Source organism: Rhea americana, unplaced genomic scaffold, assembly GCF_003343005.1.
Source record: "Rhea americana isolate MKP2758 unplaced genomic scaffold, rheAme1 scaffold_104, whole genome shotgun sequence".
Classification (NCBI taxonomy): Eukaryota; Metazoa; Chordata; class Aves; order Rheiformes; family Rheidae; genus Rhea; species Rhea americana.
The window spans coordinates 984,953-1,012,881 of record NW_028185084.1 but is presented as its reverse complement, the minus strand read 5'-3'; the positions used below and the strand labels follow the sequence as shown (position 1 = coordinate 1,012,881).

The 27,929-nt window shown below is 45.6% G+C and overlaps 1 protein-coding gene across 1 annotated transcript in view; it reads left to right on the top strand.

Moving 5' to 3' along the window:
- The window catches only part of SH3PXD2A (SH3 and PX domains 2A), a 214,259-nt gene that overhangs the window by 106,568 nt on the left and 79,762 nt on the right, over positions 1–27,929 (top strand). The window contains exon 5 of the mRNA XM_085307810.1: positions 19,268–19,296. Within this exon, the coding sequence (XP_085163936.1) occupies positions 19,268–19,296 (29 nt within the window). The remainder of the gene's footprint in view (positions 1–19,267; positions 19,297–27,929) is intronic.

The window sequence follows — 27,929 nt, the reverse complement described above, 5'->3', positions numbered from 1 at the left end:
CRGTTGGAGTAGTTAGAAAGACTGGCTGACCAGAGCATAAGCTGAGTATTGGAGTCTGGAAAGTAGATCATCTTTCTGAAAGGCATGAAAGATAAAAATGGCTTCAGATTCAGCCTTTGTGTAATTCTTTTGAAGTCAGGAGCTTGCACCGGGGATGATTTAACCCCATTAATTTTAATGGGTCACTGCAGCATCCCAAGGGTTGCTTTTTGCTGTGCTCCGCTCTGAGACGGAGATAAAGCAGAGCCTCGGCATCTGGGCTTACATCCAAGCTGGGTGTCCCCACAAGTCTGGCTCCAGCCCATCCTCCCTGCAGCTGACTCCAATTGGGGAGGGAAAAGGATGCCCAAGGTGAGGCTGTGTCTGAGCCCTCATCACGAGATGACTGGTGCCCTAGAGCGGCTCAGTGCCATCACTGGCCTGGAAGGCAAAAGCCCATCTGAAAACCAAGCGTAGACAGAGAGCAGGCGCTGGAGTTAGCACGGGCTCTTGGACTGCTGCCGATCTGCTGATCTGAAGTGATTAACGCCTGGAGAGACTGGGAGGTGTGTTGTGGTATAGCAAAGAAAGGAGCCTTAAGTCGAGCAGGATCCAGCGCCGGATCAGCCCTTGTGGGACGCAGTGGGCAGAGAGCGAAGGTCAGTGCTCTCGACATGCGACAAGGATTCGGTGGCTGTTGTCAGGGGCAGGGATAAAGCACGTTTACCACCTCTTGATCAAAGCAAGCTGGGCATAGCAGGAGTCAGCCATGCATTGCTACAAMGACTGTGTTGCACAGCAGGGAAAATTTAATGCATCACCAGGAGGGGGGAATGTATGTTTGTCACCAGTTGTCAAACAGCTGAAAATGTAGGGGCAGACCCAACTGCAGGGCTTGGTCAGAAATAGCTCTCGAGGCAGCCAGATATAACGCACTGTATGGAGCCACTGCTTCCTCGGCGACGTCGCTGGAGTATTTTCCTTCAGAGACCATTTCGTGTCTCTGCTTTCCATTTTCCGTGTGTTCCTCCTCATGTGCCTTGCTGCCAGAGAAGTCTGTATGGAAACAGAATTAGTATCACTTAGGGTTTTGCAGCTTTCACCTGCCTCCCTGTCATCTTGTTTTGCAGTCATTTCCAAGTTGCTATGATGTGTTGAACAAGCAATGGGAAATGAGCTGCAGGGAGCAGATGGACAATAATGAAATGAAGCACTAAGTCTTCATACAGATGTTCTTAGTAATGCTGAGGAGAGGGAAGATCAGTTTGGTGACAGTCAGGTGTAAAGTGAGCCTTTCTCTAACCAGTCTGCGTCCTCTCAAGGCATCAGCTGCTCCTCAGCTCCGTACAGAAGGGAGGGAAAACCAGCATCACTGTGTCTTTTGCCATGTGTCTCTAGGCAAACTTGACGTGGCTGCGCAGTGGCTCCAGGGAGAAGCGGCAGGCACGGATCCCAGTAAGGAGGGATGTGCTGGGTGCCAGCACAAAAGATGCCCAGTAGACTTGGTAGCTGAGCTTCTTCTGATACCTCCATTTAATGCCATTGGCTTGTAGGCTTCTCCTACACGTATTTWATGGCAAACTCTATTAATCACTTCAGAGCTAAAGCAAAACAGAAAGTTCATCTCGATGACAAACTGATGTATAAAATAATTCAGGAAATAAAGATACATCTGGTCTTGAATTGTATCTGAGCATTATATSTGAGCTCAGTTGTTTGAATATAGAAGGCTGCTCTTGCAGGCATGCGAGCCATCATAACACCATGTCTCCCGGTCACTTCAGTGGAACCAGTAGCCAAGATACAACAGCATAATGTTCACATACAAATGCATCCTGCATATGRTGCTATCTGTACGTGGAGGGTGTAGCTGCAGACATAAAGGGTGAAATGTGCTTCCCCAAAGCCCRAGAAATGGTTGCAGTTCATCCCAAGGGCTGAATGACTTCTGTGGGGGCTCTGCAACACCCTGGGAGGAATTTTGACCGTGCGTGTGCAAAGACAGGTGGAGGAGTCCCAGCAAAAACTTGTTTCTCGATCAGATTATTTAAAGTAGCCACAAAGATTCCCTTTGCATCACGCAGGACTGCCTGGACGATCCTTGTACAGCGTCTCCAAGGGTAGCGTGTCTCTTGAAGGGTGAATGAGTGCCACAATATTCTCAGGGAAATTAAGCCTTTTCCATAGTGAACAAAGTGACTGAAGAGCGCAGCTGCTGCTGAAACCCCGAGTGCGTGCCCTGACCCAGAAGCAGCGTCGCCAGCCAGTCCGAGTCCACGTTGCAAAGCGTGAGCTATGAGTGGCTCCCGCACCTCTCCGTTCGGGATGATCGCATCCTCGGAGCATCCTGCCTGTCAGTAATCCATGGGCCCAGAGCTATTCCCATAGATTATATAGCTAATCATTTTAAAATGTGTGCAACTTTGAAAAAGTTCCAGACTGTGCTGAACAAAAGAGACACTAAATATGCTGAGAAGAGCGTTCATTACTGCTCACACGCTCTGCTCCATGTTAAATGTTAACAGATTGCAGCAGGTGTATGTGAATGTGACACAGGCTTGAAAACCCTCGAGCGAGCTGAGTGAAGGCCTTGGAGAAGCAGAGAAAATGCAACGTGATGATGAAATGCACATATTTCAGTGAGTGTGTATAAATGCAGAATCCTGGGCAATCCAGCTGTCAGTTTGCCTCTTTCAGCCAAAGGACAACTGAAGGCAATAGATGATCTCACCCCACTGCTCTAAAATTGATAAATCTCTTCAATGGTTGCTTAAATGTCAGTTTTCCTGGGTTTGTTCTCCACCAGCTGTTTGGCAACCCCTAATCTGGGCTGAGCGTTTTCTTCTCTCCCGGCTTCCTTGAAACGCAGGACTCTGCTAGGGGATCTCGGACGGCCGCGGATGGGAGGCAGGACAGGATGTCCGTGTTGCAGAGGTTTGAAAGTGTGTCGGCAGAAAGCCCTCAGCAGGAGGCTGGCGTTTGGGAGGATCGTGCTGACGTTCGGCTTGCGGGCATCAAAGCCCAGGAGAAGCTCGACAGGGCTGTCTTTGAACGGATCCTGCAGATATGATGTGGTCGTTTTATCTGACCTGTGAAGATCTCTGACAAGGCATCAGGTCGTTCATCTTGCTCTTGTTATTGTAACGTTTGCTGGAATGAAACACTGGCATTTCTAAATAACAGCTATCAAAGCCTCTCATAAATTGTAAACAGTTTCTTTTCCTTTATTTAAAAATATCCCCATGCTAAATCATCTGGTGCTCATATTGTYTGGATTGAGCATGGCATGACCAGTGAAAAGCTGTGGTAGCATATAAAACAATTACTTTTTTTCAAAACAGAGTACGTATATACCGTAAGTGTATATACCCTAAAAAACGAATAGAAAGTGCCCCCTGTCTCTTAAAATGGTTCTGCTTCAAACCTCTYATAATAAAAATGTATTCAGGTTCTGAAGTGCTAAAAAGTCTACTTTTTGTAAAGTGGTATTTAAAAGMCTATTGCTCAAAATCAGGTATATATACTATGTGGTTACTCCCACTCACAACCTGATTTTCTTGTTTCTAAGAGCTGTGACACATTTCCAAGAGGAGTGATGTATTTTTAAACTCGTGGCATGGTGTGAGGTGAAGGACGGCCCAACTGCAGAAGTTAAACCCCAGCCTCCACTCTTGCTTCGTGACACCTTTGCGGGAAAAGTATTCTTGACTCAACTTTCTWTCCGTGACATGGGACTGGCAGCACTTTCCTGCTTCTCTGGTGCTTGAGGAGGGAAATTCATTCTGGTTTCTGGGGTGCTCAGATATGAAGATATTGTAGCCACACCAGCGTTAGCAACCGGACGCTTGTGAGTCTTTAAAGCAGTTGTTAACAAGAGCTCCCAGCCTGGACTGCTGTTTGGCTCCTAAGATGTTTCTGACTTTTAGCATTGAGAAACTTGCATACATGAGAGACACATTTGCAACTTTTTTGTCATTGTTTCCATTATTTTATAAGTCTTCCTCGGGGGGCAGGGGCTGTCCTGGGAGAGGGCCATGAGCTGTGGCCCCATGGCCCGCCGTGGTGGGGAACATCTGTGTGCACATCCTCTTGTTTTGTGTTCAGGGACTTCTGCGCCTTCTACGGCTTCCTCTCCTCCACTTTGAAGAGACTCCAGGGGGTGTTGGGGCAGGCAAAAGGAAGGACAGGGACGGGGTATAATTTATTCTTTTTGAGCTGTTTATCCACTGGTTAGAGCAGTTCTGGGACTTGTTTGGCATGAGTCAGCTGTCAGGCTCCGGGGGAGCAGGGGCAGGGAGGTAGCCAAAAATCCCTGACCTTCCTTCTTCATCACCATCCCAGATTTGCTCTGGTACATGTAGGAGTCTGGACCAACACTTTCACTACATTGTTTTAAAATGCTTTTTCCATGTGAAAAGGAGCGCTTTGCTTTTCTTTTTGTCTTTACTGAGAAAACAATCTTGGTCTTGTTGTCACTAGTAATGATAAATAAATACAGGAACTGTTCCCTACCACAAAACCTTGCATTCTTCAACATACAGCAAAGAGGCATGAATAATTGGTGTAGGAGATGTGCCTGGCTTCTAATGCACATTGAGTTCAGTGCTCCAGCCCTGTGGTTTCTTCTGGATAGTGATTTATGAGAAAAAGCTTTTATCTAATCATGAGGCAGGTCTCTGCCCAACTCCAAAGGTCTCTGCCCAACTCCCCAGGTCTCTCTAATGGATGAGATGCACAACAGAGCTTGAAGGATTTTTATTCTATGAAATGGAAAGCTGAGTTTCTGGGGTTGCACACAGTATTGCTGCTTAGGTAAGGGCTGGTTTTTGTGCAGAGCCAGTGATGTTTGTGTAGTGGTCTGAGCACTTTTTGATCTGGTAGATAACCTGAGGTCAGTGTTGTGTTGCACACTTGCAGACAGGGCACAACTCTGTGAGGTGCAGAGTGTCCACATCTTCTGCTGACATCGGTGGGGTCTGGGGGCACTCTGAACTGGTGACGTGGGGCCACCATCTGCCTTTGCTGGGGAACCAAAGGTGAGAGTGTCTGTCTAATGCCCAGCTTTGTGGTAGAGAGAAGCTAGGCTGCCCCTGCTCCGGCTTCTCCCGGCCTTTCCTCCGCTCTGCGGAGGAATTTGTTTGGTTATGACATGCATCAGAGAGGAGTTCCCTTTCTCCAATTGGTGTTTGGGCACTTCGTTCGGTAGAAAAGCTCATGACCRGCTCTGAAGTTTATTGAGTGCAATTTTTGCAGGTGCTGCTGGCATGTGGATCCAAATGATGTCCATATGGCCATGCTGTGCGACCTTTGCATTACAGAGAGGGATGCTTTATAAAGAGGGGAGGGATTCAATCAGCAAAGGGAGGAACGACAGTTCGAGRCAGAGCCAGCAAAGGAAGTGCAGACTGGCAACCAGTAACTGATGCCTGAGGAGCAGCGGAGAGCACGCTGCAAAGCAGAAGGACTCTGCACTGGCTGTGATCTAGCATGGCCAAACACCTAGCTGAGGATACATGAATCTCTGCGAGACCGCAGGGCTGTTTCCTGGGTTGTGGCAGATGCGGCGCCACGTGCAGAGCTCACAGCACGGCAGCAGAGACATGCCTTTTGTCAGAAAGGCCATGTTCCTGCTTAGATCATGATTTCTTATTATCCARCTTAGGGCATTTTAGGTAGCGATGGAACAAACTGTGCACAAAAACCACTTGCAGGACATGAGCTCAGAAGAACCTTATTTATACACTGAGCTTGTGAATTAGTGAGCACACAAGAGCAATAGCTGAAAAGGAGGGGGTTAATTCCTGACAATTGCTGACATTTTCCTGTCACCCAAATCTGATAAGATATATCAGATATAGATATAGATATATAGATTAAATGAACAATTACAACAGTAATGCTGTCAGTGGCCATTTAGCCTAGAAAGCRTACAGATCCTTTCATGTACCAGACCAGAAATACCTCCTGAATCAGTGTTCGTTTTGAAGGAGCGAGTAATTTTTCTTTTAGTCAAACTAAAGTGTCTTCTTCTATAGCCATCTGACTGAATGGAAAAGATTAAATCCATCCATTATTCCTCTTCACTATTATGAGCCTAGAACATGGAAGAAGATATTGGAAATAAATACCCAAGAAAACCCCACCCCGTTAGGGGATGTATGAGGTAAATTAAGAGTTAATATCTGGATTGAGAACAGGCTGGAGTTACAAAAAAGGAACAAGGAGAAATTTACCATTTTCTGTGTAAACAGGCCTCTCTAAAATCTACATCTGGATCTAAACTGGGCTGCAAAAGTTTTGGTCTCTTCAAGCATTAAAGTGTTAGTTTCTCAGTGTGCAGATGGCACTTTTGTGCCGAAGAAGTCTTGATGCCTTTTACATTCTGTACAACGTGCTTTTGGATGGCTATGAAGAGATGAAAAACAGCTGGCAATATTTAGGGTGTTTTCAGGCAAGGATATAGACCTGTATTTGASGTCAATGTGATTTTTCAGTTTGCCATTTTATTTGAGTAAGGCTCAAAAGAAAGTATTAGCATGGACCCACATGTGTACTAGCAGAAACATCCTCTATCTCTGCAAGGTCATTTGTAAGTTCATTCTGAAATAGTTATGTTTTTCTTTTCTGTTTTCTTCCCCAAATGAATCAAGCATTGAGATTGGAATAACTTTATCAGAATATGTCCTTTTTCAAAGGGTCTAATACTTCCAAGGCCAGGGTACGTAGGAAAGGCTCATGACGCTTCTTTGCAAATGACACATAATTTAGCTCTCTCATCTCTTGGGGAGCAGAGAAGAGTAGGACCCGAGGTCCAATCGTAGGATATTTGAAGGCAGCTGTGTCATTACTTTGGAAAATAATCCAAGTGTTTGAAACGTTTWGTCTTTGGGAAGCTGTCTGTATTCTTCTGGTTTAATTGGTGTCTGTGTATAGTTTAAAATCATTTAATGTATCRCGACATTTATATTGGGCAAGATTCTTTCATGTTTTAGTGTTAGAATCAGGGAGCATGTTTTAGGAGTGCCTAATGCTAGTAAGTAATGAGTAAAGACAAGTCTGATTTTAGTAGTTGTCAGTCCAGCAACTRGATGCATTTACTGGACACATTTACTAGATATGTTTTGGAGTTCTACAGTTTTTGAAAAAGTTCAGTTCAAAGGACAGTGATTAAAAAAAATTCCTAGAGTTCATGAACTCGCAGTATATCCTACATGATTTATGTCTCTTGACTAGTAAGTTGAGGAACTTAATGACTTGAAAGACCTTTCCATGTGTCGCTTCATAGAAAGAGGCAGGAAACAGTGCCAAGCTTTATAAAATTGGTGTCTTATAGAGAACTACATTTCTTTATAGCACACTGGAAAGATATTTGATGTTGCAAGACAGTTAACTAAGGACATACCACTGAAGCAAATTTGGGAAATGATGGGGTTTAAATTTTGCTATTCTGACTGAAGGAAATGTAATGAGGAAAAGAAAGACTACAGTCACCGAAGACTCAGAAGAAGTCAGAATTCRTACTGCGGGTTTGATCTTGCCTTTCCATGTATATAGGTAAGTTTTTGCCTCTCCATGAAAAATATTTACCAATCTTAGGGCCRTATGTACAACAGATGATTTTTGAAAAAGTCATGAGAGAAAAGATCTACCACTAAAAGAGGGTGTAAAACTAGTTAGGGCAGTAGGGTATTTAGCAGTGTAAAGTAAGTTTAGCTGCAATAGCCATCTGCTGTCTATGCACACTACTGTCTTAATCTTTCAGGGTTCTTCTTCCATTGCTCACAGAGAAGGAGCAGCAAGACAGAAGGGTMCAAGCAGCATGTTAATAAAAAGCCAGATGAGTAAGCAGAAGTGCTGTAGACACCATAAGAAGCAGTACCAGAAAGGAATGCAAAATTATGTAATACTAAACATCTGGCATGCTCCCCTTTGTACTGGGAAGTTGGAGGTCTTGCATGGCTTGGGTCATATCTGGAAATGCCTGTAACTCATTTCTTATTTTGCCAATTTAGAGCCTTTAACATTTCAGAAATGCCAGTGGCAGCCTTATGAATTCCTTGTGGGAGCCCCAGCCTGTGAACTGGTGCCAGCTCTTGCTCAAGTCCCTCCCACATGGTTGGGTGACCTGCAGGGAATCCCTTGTAGGGACACCTAGATAGCATGGCCAGCCCTGGGGCCTAAAACCAAGAGTAGCCTCGAGGTGTGTACAGCTGAGGGGCAAAAGAAAGCCCTTGCAGGGAGACTGTGTTGCTTGGTGTCCTCAAGGCTTGGTCAGCCAAAAGGAGAAGGGTGGGTGGGAGGAACAAGTTTCGGTGGTACCTGGAAGATAAGGGAGGTTGGTCACCCACAATGTTCCCTGGGTGGACTCCAGAGCTGTGTGGGGTTGCCCTCACTGAGAGCCCCAGGCCAGGTTCTTCATGTTGGGCTTCGTTTAGGAACCACAGTTGCCACTAGGTAATGGCCTTGGTCCTGCAGGGTTCCCCCAGGCTTAATGTCACCACTCCAAGAAATTCAGCATGGGAACTATGCTCAGAGATAAGATAGGCTCAGAGGTGGGTGGGTCGAAGGGAATTGCTGTGGGCTTTCCAACAAGCCAGAAGGGAGAGCAAGATGAAGACAACCCTCATCACTATCATTTGGGTCACTGCTCTCTCTGTCCCTCTGCCCCAAGTTGAGGAGTTAGGAGAAATGAGAGAAAAAATAGTTGTTTTTTGTTGCTGTTGTCTTGCTATTACGTGTCTGGCAGAGGGGGGTTTAAGGGGAGATTTGGTAGCAACCTACAGCTTCTTCAAGGAGAATTACCAAGRTGTTGGAGCCAAGCTTTCTGTAGTTAGTAGGTAGTAGGTAGTGGCAAACAATGCAAACAAGGAGTGACAGCCACAAACTGTAGTGTGAAAGATTCAAATTTSCCAATAGAAGAAACTTCAGAGAAAATAGTTCATTATTTCTCTAGCAGTTACYATCATTATTTTCTCTGGCAAATGTAGATGTGAGACAAGAGATGATTTTTGGTTTAATATGCTTTACTTCAGGTTTTTATAGGGTATGCGTGTTTTTTTGTTCAGTAACACCACAAGCAGAGCAGAGCAGAGCTGCGATGACTATAGCACTTGCCACCACTGGCAGTGCACCTCTAGGCTGGACGCTGTCCCGTGTGCCGCTTTATAATGGCTTCTGCCCTTCTACTGGCATCTGACCCACGGTTTGAAGAGACCTGCTCTAACCTGTACCAGGGACTGCCTGAATGCCACGGGGAGTGCAGAATAGAGCATCAAAATTTTGGGTTCTTGCTGCACCCCTGACTTATTGTGTGTGCTTGGTTAGTCATCGTCTCTACCACCCTCCCATCACTAAACTTGTGATGARGTGACTCACTTTCATTGAATGCATGCTCATTTTTATTAGATCGTCATTAACATGTTTCATGTGCTGTTTATTAAAGAACTGCATGTTTCTTCCTTGAATATCTTCTGGAAACAATGTAAACAGCTTAGATAGGGAAAACGCAGTACTATTTACCAGACAKAATCCTATAGTTCATCTCTTATCAAGTGCTGGATGTAGCATATGGGAAAATCAGGAATGATGAAGTATTTACTCAAATYGCTAGTTTCCGCTGCATTGCACTGAGCGACACTGAAGACATTACAGCATTTATAACTAATTTCCTGAACTGTGTAGCAAATTGAGATGAGAGGCCTTTTCTTGTAACTCACATGTGCAACAAAAAATACTTAGCTAACATAATTCAGGATTAAATTGCTTTTAAAGGCTCACAGAAAATTTCTGAAAGAGACAGGATGAGGAAACCATCTTGCCACAGCAGAGTGTGTCCCCATGATTAGTCCTATTATAAAGCTTGATCAAAGAGCCTTATTGGCTTTTCATTATAGCCTGGCTATGTGTAGTTGAAAATCAGCAACAATTTCAACAGAATAGGCAAAGAWGTATACACAGGAGGTAAATTCAAGCAGGAATGTAGACCATCAAAGTGTGTGATTAAGGACAATTTAATGTGCTGAGTAATGCAGCATGATTTGGATGTAATTTATCCTAATCCAGTCTGATCTTTTACAGCAGAATATATTATAAGGCCACAATTAGGTGAGACCAGAGGCCCATCTGGTTTCCTGTCTCCARCAGTGGCTTACAGCCAATATGAAAACAGAGTAAATGCATGGTGAGCTTCCCTTGTATATCCTCTCAGCTTGTCGTAGTCATCCATGAGTCAAAGCATCCAGAGCATGAAGTACAAAAGCCACCATTTACCCTTTCTTCATGATTTTATATCATCGCTAGTTTTGGTGACAACAACCTATAACGCCAGCGAGCTCCATGTTTTAGGAGTGTTATACTCAGAAGCTCTTCTCATAATTTAATTGACTGCCAGTAGCTTGGTAATCTTGCAGGTTTTCTGTTAGGAGAAGTAGGTAATATTTTTCTCTTCTGTGGGTCACTCATGATGAGTATAGATGCCTGGTGTTATTCCAACTCATTTGTCTCCTTTCTAGTCTGCAGGCTCTTCATCTGTTTGCTCTTTCCCTCCAAGGAGGCTAATGCAGTTTGAGGGACAATCCTACTTTTTCAGGCAGATCAAGAAGCCCCAGCTGGTGCCTTGGGGAAACTCTCTCTTCTCCCTTTCCCTTCTTTCAGCTGCACAAAGAAAGCGGCAACCAGCTGCCCGTTACCGCAGCGTGGGGCAGCGCTCAGCGGGGCTGGGGCTGGCTTTGGCAGCCCTCGYGCCTCCCCGGGCCGGGCGGTGGCTCGGTTAGCACAACGCAGACCCAAGGGGTGTACAGTGTGGAGTGCCTGCGGTACCGTGCTCTTAGGATTCCTCCAGGTGCAATGATTTGGCAACAAAATATGCAGCATACACCTCGGTCCCAGCAAAGCTAGTTGGAAATGGCAGAGGAATCAGCGTCCTCAGATGGGCACAGCAAATGCAGCACATCGCTGCTCTTTCTGTCGTCACTGTTAGGGCCGCAGTTTGGAAACCCGGGTGCTTTCTGCGGTTGCCAGCCCGAGGCTGGACACAACGCCCTGATGKTAACCGGAATTTCAGGGGCTCACCCTCAAATCAGAAAAGGCTCAAAAGAAATAAAATAAAAATTCAAGGCCTGTACTGCCTTCTTAAACTCTTAATCAAATTGTTGTGATATATATATGAGAGCTTATTAGCCAGACTAATTTGTGCATGTGAATTTACAGTTCTAATATTCACTACTTACTTTGTAACTGTGATTAGATGCATCTTTTAAACATTTTGTGTGTGCATGTAGACTGTGTATTAAAATTCCAAAGTGAGGAGCACAACAGGAAAATCTGCACATGAAAATGATTAATTTTTATTAGCTTGTTTTTATCAGTCAGCATTTATGCTATAAATACTTTACTATAATGAAGTGACACATCTTTGGTCACTGTGGAACAGAGATAAATCTGGCCTCCTTGCAAGGGATAGCCAAAGCCAGTTTACAGGAGGTGAATAGCATCTCCAATCAGAGCTCTTGGTAAGGTAAATACATTTTTCTGTCCTGCAGAAAAATTTGCAAAGTGAACGGATAAACAGGCTAAAACAGAAACAGATGAGGCTATGACTCTTAGGCAAGATCTTGTTTTTCTACTTCTTTCCAGGAAAAAGCCTGCTATAAACATTCATGTTGTCTTTTTCAAGGCCACTGAAGCCTTGCAGTAGAGAATCACATGGCTTTAGCTCGTTGCCACAGTGTCTGACGCTTCCAGGTTGCACCACGCTAGCCCTCCCTGGTGCTGGCAAGGCAGGAGTTGCTGTCCATGCTGTGCCCTCTGTCTCACTGCCTGCTGAAATGCTGAATATGTGATTCAAATGCCTCCTCTTCCTCCAGGAGGAGAATTTGATCTTAACAAAATACAACTGTGAAAATTCAAGAGGCTAATTCTCTATTTCTTCAGCTGGAGCCAAATCATCAGCTTCTCCACAGAAGATCCTGGGATGGAGGTCTGTCTTCCTTCCCAGTCATTAGGGGAAGAGGTGGGATGCCTTGAACCCCTCGCTTGTACTTGTATAGCATTTCTACCCAGAAAGACAACTGTGATGGCCACCTGTCAGAGGCTGTGGGTCTGCGTGGGGCTGAGAGGTCCATGGGGATGTTGTTTGTCTCTGAGCTGTCTGTATCTCCTGCATCTTATGCCTGGTAGCAGAACTCAAGTGGATCCATGCTGTGCTGTTTGTGGCTAATCTCTGAATGAACAGAGGGAGAGGACAGTGGTTTTCCTTTGCTCCAGACCTTCCCTTCACGACATAAATCCGTGTATTCAGAAGCAGGGAGCATTGCTGGAGAAGTGGCAGTATTCATCTCCTTCTAACCTTAGCTCCTGTCTGCAAGACAAGGATCTCTGTGCAGGGAAAATCTCTTCTGCACATGGATATAGAAGAGTTCTCAGTGTTGTGCATGCAGTTTATCAGTGAGAACTTGCATTGACTTTTATTTTATTGGCTTCAAAGGAGTTGTCAGACATCAGCCCTACATAAGGGCCCCAGGATGGGTTTTGCTGAGCCAAGCTGGGCCACGGTWGTTAGATGATGCAGAGGCATCATTGCAGCTTAACCAGAAATATACTGCCTAAAGCTGTGCTTTCTGCTCTATGCCAGTGTTACAGTCACCCTGTGATGACAACAGAAAGGTGGCAGGAAAGCAAAATTCTCTCATTTATGGTGTCTCCTTTCTCTGAAGGAGCTGATTACACAATATTGGCTTACCCTTCTCAGCAGCAAGCCGAGACCTTTTCAAGCCAACAAGAAATGCCTGTGTCTGAAGTCAGGTTGCCAGATTTTTGTCTTCCCCCTCAAGTCCCTTTTTGCTCGCGGCGAGGAATTCTGCAGTCTGGGGCGTCTCGGTCCGGCCACAATGAGGGCCTTTCTGACACGACTGAAAAGCTCGACYTCTGTGCAGAAAGGACAGATTCATGTTCAAGAGGCTTCCACAATGCAGTGATTTATATCAGGAAATGAACAGAATATTTTCTAAAAGAAAAAAATAAAAAAGCCTTCATCTGTTTATTTGGCTTGGGGAAGAGATCAGCTGTGCTTTTATGATTTCTGGGGATGGTGTGCTGGAAGGGGAGAGTGCTGTGTGCCTCCGTGTGTCTGAGTTTGTGTTCCTGAGCCGTAAAGTGTAAAGTTAACATAGCTTAATTGTGGCTCATCTGCGTCTCATTGCTCGGAGGGAATGCAGATGCCTCTAGCTCAGATGGTTCAACTCTTGCACTTTGAGCACTATGGATATGAATTTCAGCCTTGCACTCTCCAGGAAATTTCAAGTGGCCACAGTTTTCAGTACAGCTATAATGATAGCGCTCCTGTGTGTTTATATAACATTAACACGTTAGGGTGCTCATCCTGCCATTGTAATAGGCAAGAGCCTACGGATAGTTCTTGGTCTCTCCTGATTTATTCCCTTGTCTCAAAAGCCATATAGGAAAGGTCAGTCTGAGTAAAATCCATTAGAAAAATTTCAAGTTGTGAGTCCATTCTCAAGGCTGAGATTTCTGTACTTGGAAAGGGCAGTAGCAAAGTATTTTTGTATTATTTTACTTTAAAAACACTGTATCAGAATCCAATAGCAGTATTAAGAAAAACAGTTTTGGAGAAAGGCAGCAGTCTTCATCAGTCCTGACTGCAAACCTTGTGAATGTTGGCAAGGGGGGAGCAGACCTCCTTGTTAAAACATTTCTGTGTTTTTATCTGGCTGACAAATCGTTGGTGATTAGATGATAATCTGAGTTGTTTGTTTGAAATGTCATACATCTCCACTGCAGACTCCCCACAGCCCCAAAGACTCTTAGGAATTAAGGAGCATGGGAACATAAATGCCTACAATGTGTTTAAACAAGAATTAGCAAAAGCCAACAAATAAGGAACGCTTTTAAATTATGTATTAAAATGCTCTAGAGGATACTGATTAACTTCCATTACTCTGGGTCTTTCACCATCTCATCTCCTTTGGATGTCAAACACTGGGAAATGGACAGAGAGATGATTTACTTTCCCTTTAGCTTCTGCCTTGCCTGGTGAAGTGCCTGCTCTGCAGCTCCCACAGCCCTGTTCCTCCGTGAGCTGCGACGGCGCCTCCCTGAACCTTCTTCTTTGCAGCCCCCTCCTTCGTTACAGGGGGTTGCTCAGCATCCTCGCCTGGCTCCTGCACAAGGCGTCTCCTTATCTGCTGATTTTCCATAGGGGATGCAGGAAAAACCTTTCATGCCAAGTACAAATCAAACTGCATTAGACTTACAGCTGAAAAGATAGGCACAAGCCATTACAGAAACATCCATTCACTTCCAGTCGTCTTGTTGGCTTGGAACATTACTTAGGCTTTTATTGAACAAATGTCAGGATACTCCTTATTTGTTAAGCAGCTTTCCATTTGTGCCACTGCTTGTTTGTATATATCTATGTATGTTTAGATAGATTAAAGTACAGACAGACAGACACACACACACACACACACACACACACACACTTCAATAGCTTTCATTGAATATAGCATCAAAGTCAGTCCCTAAAGAAAGGATGCGCTGTAAAACTTTTCAGTAACATTTTTAATAAAATCTTGCAGATTATTTTGGATTGCAAGTGACATATAAATTCAGTGATGTAATATAAGATATTTTCATGTTTCACAAAATTCTTGGCTGTGAATAGCTTAATGCGATAGCAGCACAATCAGTTCTCTACCAAAATTCGTGGCCTTCCTTTCACGTTCGTTGGCATAAGTCAAATCAGTAATGTTATCCTGGTGTGAAGCTGATGAGAAAGGAGATCCTGTCTCTCTCCCCGTTATCATTAAAGCGAGAGGAGTGTGTTCAGCTTGTGTGACACGCTTGGCACCTGCAATATTTTAATATCATTAGCAGCAGGAAACACTTTCCATGCCAGTAACGAGGTTCAGTGTCAGTGAAAGGTGCCGCCCCCTAGGAAGACTTTAGGCAAAACTGTTATCTCTAACGAGAATAAGGCTGGAAATATGCTATTTCTATGAAAAGGGTTCGTTTAAGCACGGAGTGATTCTGGCTAACGAAGGAAGGATCTGCCAGTGCTATTCTCAGTTCTCCCTGCTGGTTYTGCTGCTATTCTGTAGCTGTAATTGAAAGTGATACAAGGATAGCAGTAGCTAGTCTCAGATAGAAGTGAAAAAATCAAAATGGAAATRTATGTGTGTATAAAGATAAAAAGATCAAAAGCAAACTTTTCCATGAAAGGTTTTTCTTCTGCAAGGCCAGGTTTATTGTCTGATTTAAGGGCAAGCAGTTGTTAGGTACAATCCTTATTGCAAGAGAAGAACAGAATTCCTACCTGGAGGTTGTTACAGTTCAAGAGAAACCATTAAAGAATTTCCTTTATTATCTTGGACATAATCTGATACTTTAGGCTCACAGTAATGSTTTTCTGAAACTAGTAAGGCGAAGAGGTGTTCACCTTCGAGACTGTCTCTTGGGAGAGGGGAGACACACCAGTGAATCACATGCTGAACAGGATTTTAAAAATAAACTTGGAGCCAGGCCTGGCTCCTTGCTGCTGCTATTGCAAAGCAGCTGGATAGACTTTCTTCACTAACAGACACCAGGAGAAGAGAATGTATACAAAAAGCACTTTACCCAGCTGGAGAGATTATTTGCTACACCTCCTTTGCTTTCTATTTCGGCTGTGATTTTTTTTTTCCATTCTAGCTTGGAGGAATCAGTTTTGGCTTTCGGAGTTTCGCTAGGTTTACTTCAAGCTCCATTTTATTTTATATGGCTGTGTCCTGATTTTATGAGAATATTGTGGATGCACAGAAAGCCTACAAGACAGGGGGACATGGAGTACATGGACTTCTGGAAATCCAAAACCAGAACTTGATAAAACTTGATTTTTAAACTTAGAAAAACTATAAAAGAAAGGAGGAAAACCTGTCCAGGAATAGATTGTTCATTGACTCTCTCTTTGAGTGAGTCGTGTTAGTTAGGAGAGGGGGCGACTCAAATAAATGTTTTGAAACAATCATTTGATTTTTTCTGGAAGGGTGATTTTATGATTAAGACTGGGAACTAAGACAGAAGTTGTAAAAGCTGCTACAGCTCCCCTTCAGTGAAAGATCTATAATATACTTTTATCCCATCTTCTCTTTGCTTTAAGTCTTTAGATTATAATTTTGCTGAGACTGGAGGTGCTTCTTCATATGGGTTTGTAAGGTATTTGACCGACTGAGGTTCACATCTTCATTTTAGTCCTCATGTTAGTTTTGAAAAGGACATTTAAGAAGAACAAAATGATATGGCAGCCATGAGCTGGGTGGACATCCTGGATGCAGCTGGGGAACACTGTGGGACGGGGGTGCAGAAGACCAGGAGGGGACGACTAGTGCGTGTTGGCTGAGCATGAGGGAGCAGGCAGGAAAGGTGTCTTACACGTGGCACTGATGTGTCCCAAAACAGCCTGGSACTGGCGCAATGCAGTTGTAGAGAGGAGAGTGAGCGCACAGCGCAGAGAGCAAAGCAGAGCTGCGCTTGCAAGAGTTTGACCACAGTCTGGACCCTCTTGTGAATGCTAGCTATCCTGCCTGATCTCAAGAGCACRTCACTGAAGGCTGCTGGTTGCTTCATTCCCTTCCAACTGACCCTAAATCACTGGGCCGTGCACCGGTCAGTAAGAGGCTTTTTCCCTCTTCAGACTAATCCAAATGTGCATTTTCATGGTGCACAAGCCCTGAGACAAGCAGTGACGGGGTTTGTTGGACCAGAGCGCCAGCCCATGTGGATGGTTGTTGTCTGAGTTGGCTCCGTTCCTGCCCTTGCCCAGAAACGTGGCTCCTGGCGGCGTGTGCAGCACAGTGCCGCGTGCTTGCATTAGCGGTGCGACGTGGGACGTGCCTGCCCGCTGCAGGGCTTGCAGGAGACAGTTTAATGGCAGGAACGCTTCCATAAATGATGTGCTTTTATTGAGGAGGAAATGCTGGCCAAATGAGGAGCCAAACAGAAATAAAGTAGATGAGAAAAAATTCTATATGCAGTAATAGCTGTTGTCATCCCATAATTTGCATGTAAAGAGAGGGAGTTTCTAATTTTTGCTCTTTTTTAAATCATTGCTTTCTTTAAATTGCATGAATGAGTCATCCTTTGGAACTGGAGAACCAACTTCATTTAAAACCTTACTGCAGTCGTTCGCACAAGCCCTGACCAACAGCCAGAGGTTAGATTGAAAGACGCAGGAGGCAGCCTGGAAAGGAGGTTTGGATTCTGAGCGTTCTGTGGCGTTTGCTACCAGGGCAGAGCCACAGCACTGACAAATCATCTCCTKCTGCTGTCATTTCTGGGTACCGCTGTCAAACCAGGGTACCACCTTAGATCTGGTCAGCTGGGAGACATTCAGCAACATCTTTTTTCATTTTCGGTTGCTCATTAATYATATCCAACCATCAATACCACATTTGCAATTGTGTGAATTGGGTAATTTTTTTAAAGTAGCTTCACTATGGCAAAAGCTTTTTTTTTCCACAAAAAATATTGAGGGGGTGGAAGCACCTGCAATAACCTGCAGTAAGTTGGGGGTTCAGGTTGGCGGTGATTCAGGCAGAAACGGAGCCGGCTCTCCCGAGTTCTGCCTGCTCGATGTGACCGTCAGGCTCTTCCACGYGAAGGCACCACGACTGTAGCTGAAGGCAGCCTGTAGCTCAGCAGGATGGTGCTGAGCCCACGGACGAGCGCGCGTGGCCTGGTTCTCAGGAGGGCTTCAGCCCCTCGCCCTTGGGCGCTGTCAGGAGTTGGGCAGGACCGCCGCAGGTGTTCACGGGCGGGAGCGCGGTGCTGCCCACGTCCGCCAAGCTGCAGGCACGGCGTTTTGGGGGGCTTGCCTTCCCCGGCTAGCTCCTGAGAGGGTCTCTGGTTTGGTCACGATACAGCTGGCRTTACGTTTGCACGTGGTACCGCTTCTGCAGAAGAAGCAGCCTATTCACGAGCAGCGGCATCTTCACATCAAATACAACTGCAGACATAGCCGGGAGAACAAGCATTTAATTGAAATAGGAATGACACTGGAAAATTTGAAGAGGGTGTAAAAACTCCCAAGCAGTTATTACTCAGTGGACGCGAATCCCAGCCGTGCAAGGCATGGCACGCACGCCAGGCGCTGGGAGAAACCGGATCCGTTTGTAGACATACCTCTGCGCTCGGGGGACGCGTCGTTCTTCCAGCCGATCCCCCGAACTTCCTAGTCATTAAATAATGCAGTTTGGGATAACTGGAGATTCCTTCCCTCTCCGATTGCTCTGGAGCAGACAGCGTGCCGCAAGGGCCCAAACCCCGCTCCCGCAAACGGGGAGGCTGCTGCCTGCCTCTGCGGGGGCTTTGGCAGGTGCCTTCCCCARTATCAACGCTGCCCGGTGAGGCGCGCGGCGGGGCAGCGGTCCCCGCGCCTGGGCAGCGACGCCGTCTCGGCTCGGCCCGTCCCCGTCGCGGCTCCCGACGGCGCAGACTTGGTTTCAGCGGCGGGTCTGGGAGGCTCACGAGAGGGAGGCACGGCCGCCGCGGAGCGCTCTCGCCCGCCGTTCTGCTTCTCCTCGGCTGGTTCGCACAGCTCCGCTCTGTAATTTCTCCCCGGGTCTGCAACGGCTTTTCGAGCTTTTGGCGCTTCTGTCGCGAGCAAAGGTGCAAACACCCTTTAAATGGCTATTAAAAAAAAAAAAAAAAAAAAAAAAAAAAAAAAGGATGGGTGCATCCCCCATCCTGGAACCGATTAAGTTTGGGGATTTTTTCTTTGCGGAGGACAAATGCTTGACAGAGATAACTCGGGGGGGGTCTGGAGGTTATGCCAAAATTAACTGCCCTCCAAAAGGAGAGGGCTGCGAGCAGTGGCGGCGGAGCCTGCGGCAGCCGCAGCCTTCCAGCAAGCGGTTAATATCCCCCTTCCTCTCCAGGGGAGCCTCAGGGGTTAATTCAGTAGCTGTGCGTTTAATAGCGCGATTTAAAGGGGAAAAAATGACACCCTTCTCCCCTGCCTTGCAGCCTGTGGATGGTTTGCTCTGTCGAGCTGATCACATGCTCCCCGAGCCCCTGGTGCCGCAGCAGCCCCAGCTGCTGCCGCTGATGAGCCGGTGCCGCTCCGGCTCCGTCCCGGCCCCTGCCCGTCAATGCCTTGCAGCCCCGAGCTCCTCTTTAAAGGAGGACGCGCGCGGGATGAGCCCTTGAGCGAATGGGTGGAAATTTGGGACGCACCCACCCTCTCCCCAACGTTYCCAGCACTAACCATGTCTATTTGTTGTTGTCTCTTTTTCAGGGACTATGGATCTTCAAAGAGGAAATCAGGTAAGATGCCCAGCTTTGTGTGTACTGCATGACTAGGGAGGACTTTCCTTTTAAACCTGCCTTTATCTTGTGTTGCATGAAATTGTGTAGCAGTTTAACTTCTATATTGTTTAAGCCTRTTGGAGAGTGGCATCAATTTTTTTTCTCTTGCACTGGAGAGGAGAAGAAACCCACCTTATATAGCATTGCAGTTCAAATGACTGCTCTCCTCTAACTGTGTTTATATAACCTCTCCTCCAGTCCAAGAGGGTAAATGTGTTAAAATTGTCGTTTTGTTTTGTTTTTTTCTCCCTCTTCCCCCTGCCTTTTCCTTTAACTTATCTTTACCTGAGCATACAGTCAAAATGCAGCCTGAGAGAGAATGCTTTTTCTCTTGCTGTCTGAATCTCATGTTTGCCTTTCCAAAAGGATCTTGTGAAGGTCTTGGTGCCTGTGTCTGGGGTTTGGGCTGACTCAAAGGCTCTAGCCCAGCGCTTTGTTTTTTAAGACTCTGGATTTAAACATGTTGTGAAATTCTGATTTGAAACTACATAAACCCAAATTTTCTTCTTCTTTGCCCCTTCCCTGTGGCTCTTAGTGATTTTCACAGATCTGTTTTCAAAAGGGACATGTAATTATGAGCCTCTGGATTTGGCTGCTCTGAGCTGGATGAGTTAGGGTGTCCTCCCCAGCCTGCAGCACGGAGCACCTGCAACTCTCATCGACTTTGTTTGGAGTCTTTGGTGCTCCAAATCACGTTCAGGGCATCCAAAGAGGCCTGTCAAGCCAATAGTGACTCCTGGAAAACTTTGGCCTGCATGTAAGGGAGGGGAGGATTCTTTTCCTGGGTTGTGTGNGATTCTTTTCCTGGGTTGTGTGAGTGTGTTTTTTTTTTTTTTTTTTTTTTTTTTTTTTTTTTCTTTCTTTCTTTTCTTAGACTGAAGAAACAGTGTAATGGTTCAATCTCTCTGAGAGAAGAAAAGATTAAAATATTTTAAACTGGTGAATGGCACTACCTAGATGATTTGTTGGCTAAATTATGAAAGTTTCTATGCTGCAATCCTTTAATGAGCTACRTGATGGGGAGCTGTCACTTGACCCTGCCTTCCTGTGCATTAGATACCTGCTGCCTTTGCAGACCAATTCTTCCRAAATGCTTTTTTTCCTTAATTCCTCTAGCAGGTATTGTAAGCCCAGGTAGGTGGTGGTAACAAAGAGGCAGGTGTGGTACAAGGTACTGGCCTGATACTAGAAACTATATAGCACATTTCATCTTCCTGATCTCCTACAAAGCCTCTGTCTGGGTTGCAATTAAAAAGCAGATCCCTTCAGAGATGCAGTTTTGCTCAGCACTCCTAGAACCTCCTAACCATAATGTGAATAAACTGTTTATTCCCAGTGAATTAAATTGGAAAGCAGTGTTTTTCTTTTTTCTTTCTTTCCTCTTTCCTTTTTTTTTTTTTTTTTTTTTTTTTTTTTTCCCCTAGTGTTGCTAGCTGCAAAGGTAAAGGAGTTGGCAGAAAGCAGAGCTGACTCTGGGAGCTCCTGGCTCAGAAAGCTCCATTTTTTAATTTATTTTTATTTATTTATTTTTATTTTAATTGCTGATCTCTGGGGTAACCTGATTTAAGCACTGACCTAGAAAATCACTAGGAAAAGAAACTGGGCTCAGTGCACCAGTGGACGTGCACARGAATTACAACCTTCCCCTTGAAAGGTGCTAAGGATTGTGCTGGTGTATAGGGAGCTGCTTCCATGCCTCTGYGGGGAAGTGAGTGCTGATCCTCCTTGACACTAAAGGGTTGAGGGACAAAGTTGGTTAGATGCAGCTCTGATGCTGACTGCAGGTGCTGCTCTGGTGGTGACCCAAGTGACGTGCTCATCCATCCCTGCTAGGCCAGAGCTCAGAAACTGAATCTCCTTCCTTGGCTACTGCACCTCTGTGTGCTGCAGTTGCCCCTCTTGGGACTGTTTCCCATTCTTTTCCATGTCTTAGTGCGTGGTGTCTGGCTGCTCAGACAGGCAGGATATGGAAAGGGTTGAATTTGAGGGATACTCTTTCCCCTCTTACGTTGTGCTAGGAGGAATGTGAAGCAGCTTTGAGTTGCATAAAGGGGCTCTCTTTTTCTTCAGTCCAGTTTAGGGTACTGAAGATGTTTCACTCTGCTTGGAGATGGCTATTGTGGGAGCGTGCACACAGCTAGCTAAGGAGTACGCCAAGGTTGCTGGTAGTTATGGTCTTTAATGAGGACTAGCTTTATGATACTTGAATGACTAATGGGGCAAATAAGAAAAGCTTTTCCATGGGGTGTTGTAAGAGCCTTTTAAGATAACAAACAGCTTGGAAGCACAGCTTCCTGCATAGRTGCAAACACTATTTTACCTTTAAATGAGAGGCATAGACGCTTTCATATGCAAACACATCTTCTGTCCTGCCCAAAGATGTGCTGGGAGGCAGCTCTTGGGTGTGAGCACGGCTGTCCCACGCTGTCCAGCAGGAATCCCACAGCTGCTGCRTTTCAGGCATGTGCAGGCCTGACACGAGCATGGCCGATTGCAGAAACATTTGGGGAATGCCTCTGACAGCCAACGTCACCTCTACCCTGACCTCTGCCTTGCCAGTGAGTCTGAGTCTGGCTGGTCCCCTGCTTACCCCTTAAAGCAGGGAGGGGTTGGATAAGTTCAGAGTTTAATAGGAGTTATGGAAACATTTATCTCAGCAGCAGATACTGGTGGTAAACATTTAAGACCTTCTGAACTGAATGCARTATCATGGTACCTCCTTAGTTAAACAGAAATGAGTCTTATGCTGATCCAGGGCATCCTTGCATGCCAGCCCTGAGCCAGGCTTCCTCTTGTGCTAAGTGCTGTGTAAACATGCAGTCCTTTACTCAGATATGATCTGATTAGAAATGCTTTAACCTGCAGTCCGCTCAAGGCCTGGAGCTTCACTGGAGTGACTGAGGCTCTGCACAGGCATTGGTGTTTGCTGTGGCCTAGGCGGCCACGTGTGCTGTTACCTTGGATTTGTGAGGCTTTACTTGACATGCTGCAGAGCTGCTTCRGAAAGCTGCCTTAATATTTCCAGTCAATTGAATTGTCCCTTTACGGCCATCTGTCAGTGCTAGAGAGGCCTCCCTGCAACTGTAAGGAGTAGTTAGATTGGGTATATTCTGTGTGCTCATAACAAATGGTCTCATTTAGGTCTCTCCAAAGACCATCTGTAGCAAAAAGGGAAGGAATTCTCAGACTTAAATTTGGCAGTTGCATTAASCAAGTGAACAGCAACTCATTTGTCAGTCAAAATAGGCATTACTTCTATGCAAGCATCCATTGTGTGGTTTTTCTCTCCTCAAGTTAAAATAATGGCAGAGTTGCTTCAAGTCTAGCAATGGATGTTTGCATGGTACATTACAAACCACAAATTAGGTTAATCCATTCTCCAAACCCTACCAGCTACCATCTGTGCATAGTGAACTAATTAACCTTTGAGACACCAGCTAATCCTGATGTGGCTTGCAATACTGGTTGAAGGGTGTTTGCCTGCTATGAGGTTCCCCCCCATTGCTGGCTAARGCAAGCTTCAGACTAGCGGGGCAGGATGATTCCGCCCTCTTCCCTTGCTGAGAATCTCCTTGTTGGTCCCACAACAACTTCTGGCGTGAAACCTTCAGTCCAGAAGCTGGAGCAAGCGTTAATGGCAATAGGAAGCTCCATGGGCTCCACAGCTTTTCCGTGCAGATGAACCTTCAGGCTCCTTGGTTACTASGAGGTGGGGTCAGACTGGGAGAAGAGGTGCTGCTTAGCCTTTGCATGAATTAATTTCTCCCCCATCTGCCGTACTGGCAGCAGAGCCTCTGTGCTTCCTTTTCTCAAGCGCACACTTGCAAAAGTACTGCTGGCGACTTCCCTCCTGAAAGCTTTGTGGAAAAACCCCTCTGCTTGCTTGCTGCTGCTTTTAACTGCCCTGGTAGCTGCTGAGCCTCTAGCTGGCTTGGAGCTGCTGATCACTAGCTTTCTCTTGCACCTTGCTGCTATGTGGTAAGATGTGCCTTGAAGTGAGAGGAAATAAATGAAAAAGTTCATGGCTGTGTCAGTACTGCAGTGTCTTGTTTTTCTAATTGAGCAGATGCTGTCTGTGTCAAGCCAGCCTTTCTTTGGCTGAATCTGTTGGCCAAAGTCTGTTTCAATAGTCCCTGTAATTGAGCACTTAGAGTATTAGATTAGCAATGTGGTCCAAGCTAGTGTTGCCTCAATGAGGACGTTGATGAGCCTTGGCTTCCTCAGCAAAGAGAAGCATCCTTCAACATGGTTCCCACACCAAATCTTTGAACTAGCAGAATATTGCAGAACAAACAGGTCCTTCCTTCCCCTTCTGTAGCCTAAAACTAGGGAAGATATAGTGACTGGATGGGTCAATAAAAACTTTACCGAGAACCCACTTGAAATCCTTCTTAAACTTTGTCTCTTTATAGACATCTCTGTAACCTTTCCTTCTCCCTCAACAGGGAAATTAGAGTTGAGAGAGTTGGAGCGATTACGGAAGTGGGGCCTCTAAGTGGAAAACAAGCAGATCATTGTAATAACATCAACTGCTCTCATGGCTGATCACTCTGTGGAATTGCTGCTTTGGGTCTATGGGTGGAGTTGCTGGCAAGAGTGGCTTTTTTTTCTGTTCATCTAATTTTTCATTATTAAAGAAACCCTCTTCTGCTCCCTTGCATGCTGAGGATACATGTTCTATCAGCTTTAAGGAGATGCCTTAACTGCTGTTTCTTTGAGTTATCAGTGATAGGTTTTTCTACTTCCTTCGTAAACCCAAAGGGTAGTGGCCTAACTTTTGGCTTTTTCTGACRGTAGAGCTATGCCATCTCTTCAGGACCAAAAAGGCTGAGCTCTATCACACTGCATGTCTGGTGTGTGCTTGCGGCTCCATGGACTTGCCTGCATTTTTTTCTTTTTCTTTTTTTTAAATGAGCTTTATTTTCTTAACTTTAGTTTGAACTGCCTCCTTTGAGGTGGTACACGTAAAATGAATGGTGTGTGCTTGCCCTTCTGTGCTTAATCATTCAACAGGGTCACCAGTGTGTGAGCCATTAGCTGGAGCAGCACGGCTGTGTGGTTGAAGCTGTCTCTACCTGTTTCAAAACCTGGGAGTTGGCTCTGGGGATGAAGTTTTGCTGAGGTTGCTGTGAACTTGGAGCCCTTTTGCTAGCTCATAGTTAAATGCATGTTAAAGAGCTGTGTGTGGGCACAGGGAGAGAAGGGGGCTTGGAGCCTCTAGTCCCAGCAGATATTCTGTGATATTTATGTGGGAGATCCCTGCAGGGGAGGGAGAGGATCTCCATGGGAGAGAGACTGTGCTGCTCTTCCTGTGGCTTAAGGCTGTTGCAGTATGGATAGCATTTCACAGTGAGTGGTAGATGCTCTCCTAATGTTAGCAAGGCTCTGTACACAACTGTCAGTGTGATGTGGGCATGCCTTAATTTGAGATGGGCTTGGCAGTCAACCTTCCTCAGCCAGAGGAAGCCCAGCTCCCCCGAATGACTCTTTAAAGGGGCCAAACCTGGAAGCATGTAACTRAAGAAGCTGAGGAGAAAAAGAACAGTTAGCTAACATGGCATGAAGGAGTACACTGTCTTCTGCTGAGTGATAACTGCAGCAGATATCTTGGGGTACCTGTGTTGGCTGCTTAATGAATTGCTTAATGAATCTGATCCAAGGTGGTAGCAGCAGTGAAGCTACAATGTGGTTTGCAACCCAAATTATCGTTTGCTCACAGTTTGTTTCTGTCGCTAGGCTGTGTCCATACATCCCATCTGAGAGGGGAACTTTGGCTCAGAACGGGGGTATGTGTATGTTTTTAAGGTGGTGAATGGGAATCAAAACTTGTCCAAGCCCATGGCAGGGTCCCAGGAACATCTTAAACCACGTAGCTTGGGCTTGGTGTCTTAATTCTTGTAAGAAATGTGCAATGTGACAGGATCCCTGCAGACCGAGGCACATGCTCTTGTTTTTTGTCCTGATGAATCACATGTGCGTGCTGTATTCCTTGCATTGTTTTCTGCAATTAATCAGTGTGGAAGCAGTGCTGGTGGACAAGGTCTCTAGTGCTGTTTGGCTTGTTGATACTGGTTGGCGGACTACATGGTCCAGCCATCCTTATTTTGTTAACATCTCAAACATGTATCGGCAGGATTGCTCGTGATCAGGAATCAGGATATCCTCTACCATCATACAAATAACTCTCTTGGCTGTATGTACTAATTACCACATGGAATTTAAAAAAATAAAAAGAGAAAAAAAGAGAGAGAGTGGATTCTGGCAGAACACTTTGGTTCTCAGTGTTTTTCTTTTTCCTTAATCAGAGAATAAAGAGATTTAATAGAAGGATAGAGAGTATGCTGAAGCATAGCAACCAAGGACAAAACAAAACATAACTGGCTCGTTCTAGAGTCAGGCCTGATGGTCTTAGTGTGCATCTTCAGCTTAGTCCTTGGGGGTGGAGCCCCCTCTTCTCCAGAGGGAGAAGTGTTCTTCCTAAACTAGGGAATTTAATAAATGTAACTACTGTTCAGTTTATTGGCTTATGCATGATACAACTATTCCCAAGACTTTTTCTTCCTTCCTTCTGACCTGCTTTGCAAGTCTTAGAGGTAACGTAGTTGGAGTAACACCCACTCACTGTGTTTTCTAAAGTGGAGCAATTGCCATATGCTTGCTCAGGTGCAGGGGGAGAGCTTCAGATGCCTTAGGTAGCCTTGATATCCCTGGGTGTTTGTGTGACACGGTATTCTGCATCTTCAGTGAAGATGCAAATCTGTTCAGTCCAGTCCCACACTCAACACAGCCTTTGATATCCTGGTATAGGGAAACTGATCTGACTATTCCTTGGTATACCAGATTTTTGAAGTCAATGTTTCAAATGAATGCTTTGGACTTTTGCCTGAGGCTACTGAAGAGAAGAGCAGATAGGTTATTCTGCATTGCTTCAGCTTTCTGCTGATGAGGTGTGGCCTGTTAGATGTATAGGATTGTTGCCCTCTTCTGGGTGGCCCATATGCTGGAAGGAAGAAGGGATAAGAGGAGGAGAGTGGTTTGTGTGTTGTATGTGTTTTTTTGTTTTGCTTCCTGGCTTTTAAACTGAAGTGTTGGGACAGGGTACAGGATTAGAGRGAGGAATGTGTTTGTGCTCTTTGTGCAGAATTACCTCTGAACTGGAAACAGCAAAGAGCCTCCTGAAGTAGATGCCGATCGCAGAGGCTGGGTGGGAAGGGAAGGACCAAAAGTATGAGGTGTGGCTTGAGCACAGTGATGGCAGAACAACGTGTGCCCTTGCAAATGCCTGTGAGAGCCTTCAGCTGCATCTGCCTGCTGAGAAAGCGCTTGGTGTCTTAAGGAGTGTAGTAGCTCTTCTGGTGGTTTAAGGAGGCCTCTCTTCTACATCTGTTCTTGTTCTGCCTTCTTCCCCTGCCTATTGAACTGATAGATGGTAGTGACACTGCTCGTGTGGGTTTTTCTCTGCCATTGTGCAAGGGAAGAACAGTACTGTACAGGACCTGGATTTGTACATGTGAGATAAGGCAGGTGAGAAGTGCACTTAGGTGTTACAGTGGAAGGTGGTGATCCTTGGCCTTCGCAGGAATCTGTACAGTGCAGACAGGCGGTCTCTATCTGAGAGGAGCAGGTCTCTGATCTAGGCGGTTTAGATAACCTGATTGCAGGCTGTTGAGCACCTGAAACTTCAGCCTCCCTGGTGAGAAGGAAGCCTAGAGGGCAGACCRAGCGTGCTTAGGTTATTGATAGCACTCAGGAGCACTTGCCGCTAAACTAGCATCCCCAAGAGCCTGCAGCTTTGTGCATGGTTGCATCGCTGTCTTGTCCTAGCCAGGGCAAGATCCTCCTTGGCCAGCTTTGGGTGGAGTGGCTCCTCTAACCCACCGTGGTTGGAAATACAGCTCACAAGGTGCTTACCAGGAGTTGCAAGGTATTCCTCCGTTGGCTGCTCCGGACTACTGCTGCTTAAAGCAGGCTGCCTGGACGTGCAAGCGCTGCCATCTGTTTTCTGTGTTTGGCAACATGACTTCTTTGCAGTTGGAATTGAACTTTTGCTCTTTGAGTATTTCAGCCATACATGAATCTTAGCACACACACATGTACCTGTGAGTCTCCAAGTGCAACGGTTGGGGCTTTTGTGCCCTCCCTTTTGGCAGTGTTGAGAGTTGGGCGTTTTCTTTGTATGAATGATGCTCTCGGTTTGCACCACTGTAGGTGTGGACCRGCGTTTGGATAGTCTAGGCACAGTATTGTATGCACAGAGACCATAGCAAAGCAATCCTGTGGAAGGCAATTGCTGTGTGAAAAGAGTTAATGTGATATATGGCTGTCAAAACAAAAACTAAATCCTGTGTACTTCTGGGTACACAAATGGGATTAGGRTGGGCTTTTGCAGCAGTAAGCAGAGTAGAAAACGGGGAGTAAAGCAAAGAATCGGGACCCAGGTTTCTTTTAAGTTAGTACTTCTAGAAAGGGTGGGGGACTGCATAAGRCTGCTCAAAAGCAGCTGGTAAGCAGCGTAGCTGCGCTGTGCTGAGCACGTGATCCTCTCGCCCCGCTGCTCCCATCTGACTCTGGAAAGGGTTTTTCTTTTTCTT